The sequence below is a fragment of the Pteropus alecto genome, unplaced genomic scaffold (genome assembly GCF_000325575.1).
Source record: "Pteropus alecto unplaced genomic scaffold, ASM32557v1 scaffold21, whole genome shotgun sequence".
NCBI lineage: Eukaryota > Metazoa > Chordata > Mammalia > Chiroptera > Pteropodidae > Pteropus > Pteropus alecto.
In genome coordinates, this window is record NW_006436282.1 from 2,316,199 (window position 1) to 2,333,001 (window position 16,803).

At 35.2% G+C, this 16,803-nt stretch overlaps 1 protein-coding gene across 2 annotated transcripts in view; it reads right to left on the reverse strand.

Annotated features, from left to right (window-relative positions):
* Window positions 1–1,880: 1,880 nt before the first annotated feature.
* Window positions 1,881–16,803, reverse strand: part of SGCE (sarcoglycan epsilon) — a 68,103-nt gene continuing 53,180 nt past the window's right edge. For both annotated transcript variants that reach the window (XM_006911911.2, XM_015589422.2), the window contains 5 exons: window positions 16,175–16,386; window positions 15,190–15,216; window positions 14,268–14,456; window positions 4,912–4,955; window positions 1,881–2,172 (listed from right to left, as the gene is read on the reverse strand). In XM_006911911.2, coding sequence (XP_006911973.2) covers window positions 2,156–2,172; window positions 4,912–4,955; window positions 14,268–14,456; window positions 15,190–15,216; window positions 16,175–16,386 — 489 coding nt within the window. In that variant the 3' untranslated portion in view covers window positions 1,881–2,155. The remainder of the gene's footprint in view (window positions 2,173–4,911; window positions 4,956–14,267; window positions 14,457–15,189; window positions 15,217–16,174; window positions 16,387–16,803) is intronic.

A 16,803-nucleotide genomic window follows, 5' to 3' on the forward strand; every position in this document is an offset into this window, starting at 1 on the left:
GGAAATTCCAAAATGCAAATTCGTGAAGCTGCTCCATCTTAAAATGGCTTGCTTAAGTTTTTATTCACCCACTCAACTGTGCATAGTCAGGACACAGGGTGAGATAACGTTAGCTCAAATCCAGGACCATTGATTCCCGAGTTCATACACCCCACCTACTTGCTATATCTGTGCTTGACGTCTCCAACCTTGACATAGCTTTCTAGTTAATTATCTTCTAAGTATACTCTTAGCCTCAGATTTAGCATTAACATTTTCACCCAATGTTCTTTTCCATCATCAGTGTAGACTTACAGATGTGAACTTCCCCCCAAAAGAGGTCATAATTCATTGGGTGACTGTATTTTGGAGAAAGGAAGTCACAAACTTTTCAGGGATATTTGGAATCTAGATCTGAATTTCCTTAAATTCTTCAAAGTGCAGAAAACTACTGCAGTTGTTTGTTGTTTTTTTTTTTTAGGGCAACTTTATTGTGGCCAACTGAAAAAGGTGTTCTAGTTTAAGTTCACCATTGAGAACCCAAACTCACATGTACTCATTTGCCTACTAAGTGGGTGTTTCGTTGAGACATAAATCTTCAGAATGTGGCAGAACCCTCACATTTTTTTTTAACCCATAAAGGATCTGGTACCAACAACCCATAGAAAACTATTTGGACTCTTCCTCCCCATCAAAATAGAGAGTCGGAGGCAAGATTCCTTTCTCGGAAGGTATCCAGAGATCAAAGCAGTTATTAAAGATTTGTGAGATTGCTGGCCGATGATTCTTCTTATCCCCATTTTACTCAACATGGTCAGTGTGAAAACTGATGCTAACTCCAAGTGCATTTCCTAATCTCCAAGGTGACCTCTTTTCTAGAACGGATGAATAAAGTTCCTGACCCCTGATCTGAACTTCCTGATTTATGCATCATGTACTACTTTGCTCCTGCCCACTTGGACTCCTAGGCAGAGTTTGATTTAACCTGGCCAGAGCACCAGTTCACGAATTCTCTGGGGCTGTGCCACAATCTATTAATCTGGAGGTGTGGCAACCTTCCCTTCCTCTTAGGAACCGGACCCAATATATTTACAACTTTAAGCTGATAAGTCATAAAAAACAGGTAGCAATACCCTAGTTGTCTTGGAAAGGAATAAGGAGATAAATCTTTTAATGAATCAAAGAACCTATAAATCCTAGAAAGGAGGGGAGGGAGAGGGATTTCCAACGTCCAGGACATGACAGGGTATTCCCCCTAACTGGGGAACAAGTTGTTGCATATGATACTAACAGGGAATCTTTTGGAATTTTGGAATCAGATTAAAGCAGCATTCGTTTGTCCTCTGGCCAATTAACAAGGAACATGGAAACCTGCCCAGAGTAGTATAAGAAAAGGTTTTCTAGCTGGTCCACCCTGCTTGTCGTGGCCTGCTAGCTGGCCTGATAGCCATGTTGATCCAATAGAATTCAAGATGCAGGCAGCAGGCAGACATGCTATGAGGAAACTCTGCTAAGCCTTGAAAGTAGTGTTATTAGAGGGCAGCCTGGGGTTTTGGAGCAAATACCCCTATCAATAGGTAACTATTCTCCTGGCTTGCTTCCAAAACCAAGTATCTGATTGTGGAATCAGGTAATTATACAGCCTGGGCTGCTCTGCACCAACCGGGCCTACCCTAAGACATTCTAAGAAGTGGCATGTATATAAAAGAGCAGGTTTTATGAGCCACAAGGATAAAAGTATTATTTAAACACTGAGAACACAGAGCCCAGATATTTTATATATTTATAAAATCTTGTTGAATGAAGAATGAACACATGAATCTGTTCCTTAGTAATAAAACATTCCTACTACATAGGAGGTAACTGAATACTTTCTGAAGTAAATTTCACCAGACATTACACTTCATTAATAATATTTATTTTAAAGGCCACTTTTTATTGTAACAAATATAAAGTCATCAGTGTTTTACAAATTGTCAAAATGCTTTAAATACAAAAAAAAATCCATTAGTAAAATCAAAGTTATATTGCATTATTTGGTACATACTTAATGCTGTCGACATGCATACCATACGCCAGAAAAGTTCATGCATTATTGGAAAAGAGAAGAAAGAAATAAGCTATAATTGCTATATCGTGTGATTACAAATTTATTGCTTCAGTCAGTTTTCTTTCTTCAGGGATTCCATTTACCTGCAGTGTGGAAGAGTGAACACGGGCACGTGTAAGTCAGGGCATGAACACTTGTAGATTTTGAGCAAAACAAATCTTCTATCTTCTTAACATCATTTAAAATAATTTCTCTGCATTTAGCGTAAACATTGTTAGAAATGAAAATTCTAAATTAGTCCTCTCTTTCTTGGGCCAAAGCTATAATGTTCTGTGTTTCTCAAAAGCCTGAGAATTCCTCCCACGATAAACAAAAAGAACACGGTTGACTGCAGGATGTATGACTGTACCTTTTAATCGTGGCTTTTTAGAAAATATCACGTGGGTTGGAAGGGCTGAGAAAATAAGAAAACCAGGAGGGGCACTGACCCTCACACCTTGCGCCTGGTCCAAACAGTTGTGCTATTGTCAGCTTTTAACTGCTCCATTATCCCAGCCAGCGCTTAAGTCCAGGATAACAACACCAGCAGCTAGTTCATTTCTCAAACTCTGGATGACCATTGAAAAGACAACTACTAACTGAATGAAACAAAGTTCAAAATATTCTCTCCCCTGACAAATTCCATGTAGGTAGTTACATATAAAATTTCTTGGTATCCTGGAGACAGACCTTATACTTAAATTAAGCTTTGTAAAGAAAACTGACACTTAGCATAGTACCTTGAGGTACTTGAGAAAAGCAAATTATTCTTTCGTGATAATCATAGACAAATATTGTTGCCTCTTTGGGGTACTACGATAACCAGGGTGGAGGAACAGGAAAGCTGGTGTACCCATGAAAATAACATAAACAGCACTGAATCCGTACATGTACGGACAGAACAGAACAACTTAGAAATTGAGAAACAAACTTTATTCATTCAAAGAGAATGGGAATAAAGAACGTAACCTCTCCATTTAGCTCTTCTCTCCAGGAGGCACGACTCTATCTGGCTTTACATTTATCAGAGGCAAAAACACAACAATCTATAACAATTACGGAAAAAATGCTAGGGTGGTCTCTCTCCCTTTAGCACTGAGACACTTTGGGGACTCACCCAAAGCAAGAAGAAAACAACCAAGAGAGAATAGTGCACTTTAGTCAATAATATGCTCTAAATTACAGAAAAATGTAAGAAAACAAGAAGGTAATAGGCTATAGTGTTAACTAAAAGGAAGATCAAAGCTTCTTGTCTTAAGCAAATTGCCTGCTCCCCAAAACCTGTTTTAGAAAATAATTTAGAAAATTAGGTTGAACCACCTAAAATCCCTCTAGGGAAATTCTTTGGCTCTCATCACATTTGCTCAGGCATAAACTGTCCTTGGATTTGGAAATGCTGCCTATTACTAAAAAGAAGCACACTAACAGGTCTACTTGCTAAAAATCTATACGACTATCAAATAAATCTCCTTAATAGCATCTACTTAAGTTTCCTTACTTCTACCAATGGGGGAATAAGTAAAATTTGGGTTTTTAAAATACTCAGAAATTTTTTACTATTTTGCTAGATACTGTCTCCCTTCTATTCACTTCTTGCCTGAAATAATGATTAATCAGAGGAAAGACATCCTAGGAGAAATGGGAGTCTATGAACTTAATGAGAAAGAAATTTTAGCATTTCCATTGTAGAAATATTCTTTAAAAACTGAGGTAGTAGGGATTCACTCATTTATTTTTTGCTCTTCAGATAACATGTTTATAACAAAGTTTGTCCTTTCATCCAGTCTCCTGAATGCTTACATCAATATATTGAACAGTCTTGTTGAAACATGTTAGCATTTAATTAAAACAAGTAATCAAAATTGCGAGGGAAAATTCTGATAAAAGTTATCTCATAATTAAAATCTGATGAACAACTTCATTATACTTGCCTCAAATCTTTGAAAAGTTGTCAAACGAAAATCTCCTTATATTCCCGAAAGCAGTAATAAAGAAGATAATTTTTGAATAAAAACATCCAATACATTTCTATATGTGCCTAAAGTTTTTAAGAGACTTACTTAATAGCTTCCCTACCACAATACTAGTATTCATACTCAGAATTCCACATCCGACTTACATTTTTAAAACTTCTTTTGCTCTTCCAAAAGAGCTACAAAGGCATTACTGGTTGCCTGGCAATTAGAACTAGGAATTGACCACTAATTAGAAGACAATCATGAATAAGTTATCTACTCAGTACTGAGATGAATGAAATAATTGGCTGTGGAAATTTTTTAGGGACACTTGAAAGAAATAAACTTAAAGAAAGCAAATCTTAGGGAAATAGAATAGTCCAGGGAGAATTGTCCGCCATCTTGTTGTCATTGGTCATGTTACAACAGCTTTTTAAAGTGGCATTAGAACTAAGCCAACCATTTCTCATTTATCCCCCTGAAGCCTCAGTGATTAGTCACAATAGTTTCCTTTTGTAAGAGTCAGTTTCAAGCTGCTCACTTACTGAGACAAATCCTGGATGCATCTAAGCAAAGAATCTTTCAAACCAAGGGGAAGAATAGGGAGCTTCGCTGAAGGAAGAGGATTTCATTCAGTCTTCCTTAATTAGACAGGACCTCCATGGATGCTTTTGCTCTAAGATCATTTACCCTGTGTTTATCACTCTGATGCCAATCTATGCAATAATCTAAGCTATTATTTGGAAGTTCTAACTCTGATTAAGGAATAACCCAACTGTTTTACTTTACCTGGTGAAGCTAAAGCTTTATAAATTATATAGTGCACTAATTATCTTTTAATCTATTAACTTCATCCATATATATCAACTTACTATTTGTAATACTCACCTGTAGTCTGTTGTTGGGGAATCTGAGTCTGATGTGGCAAGTTCCTAGAAATGATTAACATTTTTTGAGTAAAACCGTGTTTATTTACATATATGTAAACAAAGAGAAGACGTATTAGAATGAAAAACTTTAAAGCTAGAAAGGACCCCAGAAATCATCTAATCTAGCACCAGCTCCACCCCAGTGAGTTTATGGATGAGGAAACTGAGATCGGAGGAAGATAAATAATAACAATTTTAGTAACATTCATGGAGTTGCTACTACCTATGTTTTACTTCACAACAACCCTAGGAGGTAGGTATTGTTTTTCTCAGTTTACAGATGAAAATATAGGCTTAGAGATCCAAGGCTGTATAGCTAGGAAGTGGTGGATAAAGATGTGAAACCAGTGACGCCAGGGCTTCTGTTTGTAACCTGTACACTTTCAGATCTTGGTCGAAGAACACACAGACACAGTCACACGCTCACAGAACAACACATTTAACCATCTTCATTCACTATGCCTAATCTGTGCTCCTCTATCCCCATCCCAGGAAATGATCATGGCCATCCACCCGACTGTACTCATCAAAATGTAGAAGTCATCCCTGGCCCTTCCCTCTCCTTCAGTCCTCACATCCAGTTACTTGGGAACTCTAGATGATTCTCCTCCATTTTTTGAATCTGTCCCCTTCTTTCTCATCTCCATTGCTAACTTGGTTGAAGCCATCATCATTTCTCACTTGCATCTTTGCAACTGATCTGAATTGTTTCTTTATTCCTACTCTTACTCCCTTATAATCCATTGTGCGCACTGCTGTAAGATAGTCTTCTAAGACACAAATCTGATTATGTTATTCAAATAACATACATTTCGTTATTTCCTTACACCTACCTGCAAACTAAGTTTCAAGTTTTTTAGTGTGTCCTAGAAGGCCATCAATATATCTGGTCCATAAATGCAGCCTTCCCTGACTGCTCGACACAGAACCACCACCACCATGACCCACTACCATTTCTGGCACCCAACCAGTTTCCATTTATTTGTCTTTGCAAATTCAACTCAAACTTTGTTATGGTGAACACATATTACTCTTATACTTACAAAATATCCCAAGGAATGTTAAGTAAGAATTTTAAATTACTGTTTTTTTAATTAAAAAAATAACTTCTCAAGTACCACATCTTCTATGCCTCCTCATCCTCTAAGCACACCATAAAAAGGTTACCATGTAGCATGCTGTCATACACACGTTGATTGTCGTTGTACTTCTCCTCACATGTTTAATTGCCTCAAAGTGCCTTAACAGTAAGAATCATCCTGTTTTGTCTGTATCCCCAGCAACAAGCATGCAATAAACCATGTTTGAATAAATACATGCAAAAGAAGATACTTATAAAGATTCACATAATACACACATGTTTATTATCCCTCAGACACACCTATTTAGTTTCAAGTTTTGATATTAAAATTAATTTACAAAAATGTACAATTTAGATTCTGTGTGGAAGAAATTCTAGGAGTCAGTTCCTTGCTACGAAGTAGGTTTTGATCCAAACCAGGGATTTTCTAAGTTTTTTGTTTCTATTCAGCAATGGAATTCCTTTTGATTGAAATACTAAGCAGACTCTCGATGTACAAAAGAGATAAATGTGAGGTTGAACGAGTTGGCAAGGGAGGCGGAATCCTACCTGCTTTGTTTCCTATGCCCCACATGCTGGTCCCTGGAGCATTTCTAAGAAACCTCCAAGAAGCAGAGTTTGAAAAACATTGGTCAAAATCATGTGGGTCAGGCAAATATTATGTTCCAAATACAACGATCTAAAGTAGAAAGCAGTACATGCTAGTTAAACTCGTAATCTATAGGAATGTTAATGACTCTGAGTAATTTTTTTAAAAATTTCGCTTCCATTTTAATATATTGTTAAGGAAATAACAAATCAATTCTAACTCAATTTGAGGAAGTTACTTAATAATTCATCTCAGTAACTGCATTCTTTTTTACTATTACCTAATACCTACGAGCCCTATTTATCCCTATGCGGTCTCAGGGAGGTTTTTTTGGGGGGGGCGGGGTTGTTTATTCTTTCCATTCACACAATGTATTTATAGTGGTTTTGATCATGAAAGTAGAAAGATTAATTTATAAACCACAAAGAGGAATAAGTTCTAGATCTAAAGTGGGAAAATAAACATCCTTACTATAGAAGTAAAAATTCGATTTTGTGGGCATTTGGGAGGGAAATATGGATTTTGTTTCAACTTCTCAGATAAAATTGATTTGGCTCTATCCTACTTCAGGAACTAATCGAGCACCCCTTTACATATAGGCGTGGGCACACACGCACTCACGCATTATGCACACACCCATGCAGGCCCTTCCTAAATTCTTACCATCTCTAGCTCTATCTAGCCTATTAATGGATTAAATCAATACATTTTGAAAACATAAGAATACCAAAGAGGACATTTAAAGCCCTTCAGAAGCCCTTCATCTAAAGCCCAAAATATTTAGACGAAGTCATCCGAACTCCCTCTCCCATCGGCCAGGCCCACTTACCCTTCTGTGGAACAAAGTTTGAAAAACACTGATCAAAATCAATCCTATGCCCTGCCATTTCTCCTCTAGCTTTCATTTCCCCCTTTTCTGCTACACTGCTGAACTTTTTTTTTTTTTTTCATACACAGCAATGGTCTTGGCTAGGTTTTCAGAGAAACGGCTGGTTGAAAAAGTGCCACACATAACCTAGCAAGAAATCTGGAGCAGCAGTATGAGAAAGTAACTGTGTGCATGACATTGGTTTGGGGATTTAAAAGTATCTGTGGTACGTGTCCCAAGTGGTTATGCTTGAACAATGTACATGCACGTCTTGCAACCTCAACTGAAACTTAGATTAGTTATATAAAAGTGCTTATTTGTGCAAAAAGGTGCTCAACAAAAAATATGTGGAGAGTTGACTTCCCCAGAGTCTCCGAGGTGTGCACACAGAGCTCTATTTTTGTGGTTGTGACTACACGTGAGCCTGTGAGTGTTAGAGTGTTAACATATCTGTGATGGGCATATTGGAAGTGTATGTTCCATAAAAGAGTTGAAGATGCCGAAAGTCCACTCCTTCGGGCATACTGGAAAAATGCCTATGACTAACTCTGCGATGGTTAAGCAGCAGAGAACACAGTAAAGAAATGGAACCATTTTCATCTTTGGTGAAAGCAGGCTGCTAAGGGCAATTGTACAAGACAGTGGGGGTTGACTTCAAATAGAAGTCCTATAATCCTTTAAAGAAAGGACCTTCGTCAAGTCATAAAACTAGAATAATTAAGTTATTAATGGACTAACCGAACAATTATTTTGTGTAAACTGCATTACGTAGAAAAAAGATTTAAGAAAACTGAAATTCTCTAAATTATTAGCATTAATTATTTTCTGATTTTACCATAATTACATGCGTTTAAATAGAAAATTATGTAAATTAGCTATTGCACAAACCTCATTCTTTAAAAAGGCAAAGGTAATAACTTGAAAATAAATAAGTGATTTTGGGGGAGTATGCAATTATTCATTATTTGCACAACCGTTTTAAGGTAATTTGACATTCCTGGTTATCTTACAGAGTAATTCTATGAGTAAGGTTGATGATTATCAACCCATTATACTACTATTTGCTTGAAGACTCAAAAGCAAAGAAAGGTTAACTGATTTGTATAAAGCCACAGAATCTATGCCAGAGTTGAAAACAAATGACAGTACAGTTATGTGGAATACAAAATACTTCTCTTTTGAATTAGTATGGAATCATTTAACAATAAGACATCATAATATATTTTTAAAATTTCCAGTTATTTCAGCAAAACTGACATTCTCCAAACCTTGCTGATTTGGACCCTGTAACTTTTACTAAGGGCGTAGGCCATTATGTGGATTAATAAAAGGACATAAAGAAATTGGAATCACCATTATTTTTAACTTCAACCAAAACAATGCATAAAGGAGAAAGAAGACATTCATTTACTTAATTTTTTCCCTGCTAGTATAAAGCCAAAAGCAAGCCTACCACAGCTTCAAAATGATGCAGTACAAACCTATAAAAACAAAATTCACCAAAGAGATACTGCATCTGTTGCTTTTAGTGTATACTTACTGAATTAAAAAAAAAAAAAAAGTCAATGGCTCCGAAATATCTTTGGCTGGTTGACACTTCTGGTCAACAGGAAATTATTATCCTGGTCCCCTGAAACATTCTCTTTAACTGATATTAACTTTTATTGAAAATAATTTTTTATTTATGGAATTTTATCATAAAGTTATTTCTCATTATTACCAAAGGGAAGACAAGTGGAAAAATACTTCAGATAAAAGCTAAAATAATTAGATACTAAATATCTTTAATTAGAAGACTTAATTCTACTTCTATACTTGTTAAGTTGCAGAAGATTAAGCACAATACACCTCCTGTTTTAAGGGGGACCCAATTACCCTGGATTAGGTATTATGTTTTATATAAAGCATAAGGAAAATTTTTGTGTAGCCAATTAAAATCTTCCAAGAAAATGTTTGGGCACTTCCGCTATTATTCACCACATTCCATCCTGTATGAAGATGCCTTCCACTCAGGAAAAATCAATTGACAATTGACGTTGGTATAAGAGAATAACGAGGAGGCAGAACTACCCCCTAAAAGACCACATAATATAGTACGAACTTAGGAATAAATTACTTTTTAGAAAATCGAATATTTGGTATCCTCCACTCAATCCCTGCCATAACAGTGCAAAGTAAAGACAATTTCCCAGTAGTTTTTAGCTTTTCGAAGTTTGGCATTTCTCTGTCCCATTCAGGCATTGTTTTCTAATCAACACTCATCTCTCACTTCCCACCATGCTCCTCAGGCAACTTAAGGAGGTGTGAAAAGTCTAGAGGCTGATAAGCATAAACCCACAAACAGCCCCAACACTCTAGATAATGTGCTGGGCTGCCCCCTTTCACATTTTTCTTTTGCAGATATCCCTCAGGGAGAATTAGGAGAAACTGTTCCTCTTTTAAAACTCTGCGAGGTGGAAAAGTGTGAATAACAACCCCTTCCCTCCCTCCACCCCCAACAGAAATACCAGAAATACCAGTCTCCTTTCTGAATCCTAACACCTGGGTCCTTTAAGTGTTTAAATCAGGGAATCTCAAGCTTTTTACCTGCTCCACGATAACACATATCCACCGAGATTCCGAATCTCCGGAGGGAGGGCCCTGAGATTTGCACCGTTAAGAGCTCTACGGGTGAGTGTGACCTGCAACTTGGTTTGGGAACAACCATGCTCTATAAACTATCAACATCCCTTTTAGGACCCCAAATTCTATGACCTGGAATTTGACTTTCTTAAACCATTACAAAGCTCTATCTTTGAGGTACATCAGTTAAATCTGTAATATATTTTTGATGTTAAGTCTTTGGTCAAAAACATAATCCCTAATCACAATAATGATTCTTTGGGCAAAGCGAATTTATTTTTAAGATTTTATAAAGTGAATTCCAGCAATGAATTTGTAGCAAGTAACGGAACTGCCTATGGAGGAAAAAATTCTTCTTACTATCAATGGTAATATTTATTCACTGAGCTACAAAGATAACTGGTTAAGTATAGACGGAGAAAGCCTGACTATACTAGGGGATCTGGGGCATTCTACAGAATACGTGCTCCTTAAGACTTTCAAGGCGATGGGAATCAAGAAAGGTCTAAGACAGTGCCCAGATCAGAGAAAATTAAGATATGCAGTTATTGTACCCTAGACAGAACCAAGGAAAAGAAAAAGGACATTAGGGGAAAAACTAGTAAAATCTGGGGGAAAAAATCTGATGTATGGCTAATAGTAAAGCACCAATGTTGGTTTCTTAGTTGTAACAAATATAATAAAATACTATAAGAGGGATATCTAGGAACTCTCTGTTATCTTTGTAACTTTTCTGTACCTCAAAAATCATTTCAAAACAAAAAGTTTGTTAACCAAGAAATACATTAGCGAAGTTCAAATTAAATTTATGTTTCTATACTACGTGATAATTTTAACAGCCTGTTTGTATTGTCTCTGTAATCTGAAAAGTAGAAAGAACACTGTACAGATGAAATCCCTCCTTTCTGAGCACGTGTTCCATCTCCAGCTTCTCTCTCCACTATGCGTTTACTCACCTTATAGGTAACCTGGATGAAGAGATCCTCTGACCTTCTGAGGTCAATGACCACATTATCTATCCCTGACTTGATCAAGATAGGTAAATAATCTAATCTGTTTTGACCTGATTTAGCTTTGTCTCTTATCTATGTCTCAATTTTAACATCTGCAAATGATTAAACATTTGTTATTGTCTGATTTAGGATGCCAGTCTGGAGTCCTATGAAGCATTTTACCAAAACCAAAACCAAAACGACTGTTACTGTGTAATTGATAAATAACTCTGACAATCCCTCATTACACAACTGTTATAAGTTCTCTATACCTCGCACTGTTATGAGGTTCTTTACACCTCCTGGATCAACTTGTTTAAAAGACCCAAAGAAATTTCTATGCAGCTTTGAAGGAAAGCTTTGAATGTTCCTGAGTCTTGCATAGAAGCCAATATAAACTTTCAGCCACATCCTTACGCCTGAATATTTCTGGTGTCAAGTCTGAAGAATAAACACAAAATCCTGTAGCTAGCCGGTTATTTATGAGTAGTAAATTCAGTGCAGTTGCCATGAATATGTGAAGATGAAATGCATGCCTTTTTACGAAGAGTTAATTGATAAACAGCAGGCAGCATTATCTAAGCATATACCCGGTTATCAAATACTATAATTCCTCATCAAATATTTCACTTTAATGTTAAGAATTCAGTTCAGTTAAAGTGACCAAAATATTTGTATATGTGTATACTTGATGCCGAAATAGAACTTTAAAGACAGGGCTATGCTTTTAAGGTAAGGAGTAAAGGCTGAATTTGCGTAAAGGGCAGTTGTGACGAACTTGATACAATGAATTCCCTATCATCTGGCATGGTTGGAAAATGAGGTTAATCACAAATTCTGGCTTATACGGAGTTACCATAGAGACCATGCACATTTTATCCATTTCCAAGAATAAAAGAAAGATAATATACACTCAACACTGAAACTACACCGAACGTAATTTAATTTTCCTCTGATGAGTCAGACTTGATGATCTCGCAGTGCCTCAGAATAATCATTGTGAACATCATCAATTATCTTTGTACCCTATTTATACAGAAGTACTAGTTACTGCAGTTTTCCCATTAGCAAAAACTTGAATAATATGAAGGTTTTCTGGTCTTAAAATACATATATGTTCCAAGTTCAATAATATAACCTATAGTATTTACAAATAGAGAGATATGATCAACAATAGTCTTGATGAGATTATGGAAGGACCAGGAAGATGTATTTGGATGTAACTTGGATAGGAAATTTTATTTTGCCTGTATATTAATAGCAACGTTGCAAAACCCTAACCACAGGGAATCAAAATAATTTTTAAGTAACTATTTTTGTGCTCAATATATATGGTTAGGAAGCATATTTTAAAAATGGCACAGCCTTTTTCCCTCCCTTAAACTTCACCAGCAATAGAATTTTACTGATTTGCAAATATATTCAAGTTCCCCTATTCACTACGATGAATATTTCTCTATTCTAAAATTCGATAGCATTGGTATTTTGTAAATAGAAGCATCTCCTTAAAGTCACATTTTCTGACCTTTTGCACGGATTCACAAATATGTCAACACACTAAAGGCTCTGAGAACTCCTCTAGTTTAAAAAAAAAAACAACCCTGTTTCTCAAGTGTATTTGACCACTTCATTTTTGAGAATATATATCAACATTTGAAGAAGATATATCAACATCTTACTAGTACTCTTGGGTAAAGAGTATAAGAAACAGTAGTATTCAAGAATTCTATAATTCTTTTCATTGTGAAAATGAATGATAAGGCTGTTTATAATTTTCATGTAGAAAAGGCAGGAGAGATTGCTAAATTGTAAACTATTACAATATTTTTGAAATTTTACTGATTTTTCTCATCGGTATCTTATCCTGGTAAAGAGGATATTATAATGATCCATTAACCATCAGAAAACATAGAAATCCATCCCTTCCATTCAGTACAACAAAACTTTGTGGACTTTAATATTTATATCCCTGATAGAATATTAATGTTTCCAAAACTCAGAATTTTTAATTACGTAATTTTCTCCACTGTTAATAGGACTTGAATCAATTGCTCACACACATATGCACAAAATAACACAAACTTTTGCCTATTCAACACTAAGTAAATGATGTTAAAAGACTTCAGAAAAATACAATACTTTTAGATTTCCAAAGTATTTTGAACAAATTTATTGAGTTTGACTGTCTATTCATAGAAATTACTGTTTAATCTTCAAATGACCACATGCATTTTACATGGTTACAAAATAAGCATCGCAATGGGGAAATATTTGCACTCTCCCAAATAAATCTTTAATCAATAAGAGGTGACTTTTAAATCATATCCTAAGGTTTACGGGTATGGGAGAAGGGAAATTTTTCTGTATATCCATTCGATTCACAAAAGTGAAAAAGAGGAGGCTCTCAAAAGCAAACTTGTGACTTCCTTGGGGAAAATGAATTTAAGTCATTTTAACATATGGTTAAAAAAGAAAAAAAAAAGCCACATTCTTAAAAACAAATGACAGTTTTACCTACAATTCCCTATGTCGAAGTTGATCCAGGCATATAGATTCTTGAGAGCAACTGGGTCACCTCCTCAAGCACCCCCATACATACCGCTTACCAAAGCCTCTTCTGGCTTTCTGATCACAGTCCTCCTAGTACTACAGAGAAGGTCTGCACTAAAAAACTGTGTTTATAGCCAAAATTGGAACAATTCATTTTGATATATAAGCAGATCACAAAAACAACAGAGGAAAAAATTTAATAGATCTGTGGTAATAATATTTAAAAAACAGGTTAACATAACCAAATAATTCTAATAATAGATTTTAAAAAACAATCAATTTCTTATGCTTTAGGATATGCTTCTCTTCATAATTAACTCATCTTTGAGCAAATATGTTAGTTTATTAGCTGTGTCAATTTCTTAAATAGTAAGGTAAATGTTATCTAGTTTGGATAAGTAAAGGAAAAATTATTTCCTGAAAATAATTCTATTTATCTGAGTAAGTATAGTGAGGTTGGAATCTACACTATTAATGTCCTTTTGGTCCTTTCCAGTTACAAACACACACACACACAAATGAAAGCAACAATAATAAAAAGTTCTGGTCTTTATGGGCATTAAGTAGATATAGTCATGCATATTAATAATCACTGTCCCAAGTGGATACTTACTGCTGTGTCTGCATCAGTGGCATATTAGTGCTCTCATAATTGTCTGGGTGTAGAGGAGGTATGATTTCCCCAGTCACAGGGTGAAACACAGGAAGCGTTGACAGGGGCCATGCTATCTCTCTGTTCTTGGACATGTCACGAAGTTCTTTGGTAGACTTCTGAATAGCATTATGATGGACCAGTTGGATGCTAGGTCAAGAAGAAATAAAACGACATATATTTAAACCATATATTAGCCCAATTGGTCATCAATTTGAAAAAATTTTCAATTTTTTAATTTTTAAAAACAGGAAAACATTATTGCACTTTGGGCATTCTACAAGTTATCTCAGAAAAAGATACATTTCATATACTTTTAATATAGCAATACTGAAAATTATAAACTAATTTTAAATAAATGTGTCTCATTAAACTAAGCTATAAAGCGTTGTGTTAATGTTATAGCCCTAAGTAACAAACTAGCATTCTATTTAATTTCTACAATTAAGATTAAACTACCAGAGCTTTTATTTTGTTGCTTCTGATGGGGCATTTATAAATACTCACAGAAGTTTCATTTTATGGTAGGTTATTACTGTAGATTCAGGAAAACGTGTATGAAAGGTCTTTTCATCTGTTCTCTGGTTTATAGAAATGCAGATTGGGAAATCACATAATATAAATGGCAAGTTAATATTCTGAATCTGAAATATTTTAGGTTTAGTTTTTAATCTGTATAATCTTGGTTTTCAAACATTTTTTATTTTTAGTTTCTAACTCTCCTAAATATCTCTATTTAGAAAGCAGCTTTCTCATTTATGAAATAAACTATGAAAGATGGTGAATGAAAAACAAAAGCATGACACACATGTATGAAGCATGATGAGCAACTGAGAAGTGAAAAAAAAATGATAAAGAAAATAACAGGAAAGAAGACACTTACTCTGGTGTTTGCATGTTTCTCTTTTCCCTAGAAACAAAACAAAATTTATGAATTAAATAATAGCATTGATATTTGGAACATTAAGACTATATGCTCATGGGATCTGGCATGATGTGCAAATGCTGAGACTGTTACTATTAAATGCCACCAGGCAGCACTTGCCGCCAGGTTTACGACGTTACTTGGATGACTACACATACAGAGATGGAATACTGATGAGAAACATACAGAAAAATGAAAAAAAAAAATGGAGATTAAGAATCAAGCTCTTAGAAATAAATTCTATGACATAATGAAATCAGGCTACATGTAAAAATGGAAGAATTTGTTACTTGCTGCTTTATTAATTTTTTATCCTTGGCTTTGGTACCCTGACTTCCAGATGGTCTTGGGAGATTATTTTAATTGACACTGATGTCTTAAAAGTACTAACTATTCATGAAGTGAAGACTCATTACTCAAATAATACCCTTATTGTCATTAATTTACTCTTAAGTTTATATATATATATGTGTGTATATATACTCACATACATAGTTATTTAAACATTTAGATTGTGTCACCCTGTTTGACAGCGGAACAATTTCAAGAATTCTGATCATCACTTCTGATCAAACTAAGGCAATTTATTTAAAATGTAATTACCATGTCAACAGATTCCGAAGTCTTTGCTTACACAAGGTGGCTTGTATAACCAAACTATCTAGCCTCAATTATTGTTGGGACTGTTTTTGCCAGCATGAATTAAATCTAGCCTTAATAATTTTTGAATAAAGTAATTATATCCCCTAATTTGATTTATATTAGACTCAAAACTATTTAATTCATTTCGAAAGAATAAAGTACTGTAGTTTGACTTGAACACAATTTCAATTCACTTATAAAGTGTTTTATGAACTAAATGAAACTTGGTTTTTGATGGAATCTTGTATGTTGTTATCTTAGTAGGCTCTATAACTTTTTATTAGTGTTTTAAAGTACTCACACGCCTTCCCGTCGGCAGCACATGATATAAGCAAGTATTAGAAAAAGGACCAATGCTACTGCCGAGGGCACAGCCAGTGTAATTAGGAAATCCGTGTAATAGTCTCTGCTTTTCAAAGAATCGGAAGGGGGTTTGTACTCTCCACCATCAGGTAAAATCCCCTCTCCACGAACCACTTCCTGATAGGTGGACACTTGCTTTGTTTTATCAACCTGATATAAAAGAAGACAATTATACATCAAATTAATAGCTGCAAACATCATGAGATTTTAAGATCTAGACATATCAAAACATTCTTTGACAAATTTCTAAAAAGCAAATTTTTCCAATTACTCTATCACCTTGAACTTGCAATTATTTATGGGAGCTAGGAAGAAGTACTGAAAAAAACTGAAGCCTTTATGTTGGCCTACTTTCTGTTCTTCTCACAATATATATACATGTGTACACGTAGGTACACATAATAAATGTGCGTGTATGTAGTTGTTCTTTTCCACTTTCCTTTCTCGAAAGCAGAAGTCCTGTACACTACTATGTAAATTTCTTATTTCCTAGTGACAAACCTCTAGTGCAGATGTTAACAAACCATAAACTGGCTGATGATCAGATATGCGAGTTTGGTTTCTAAG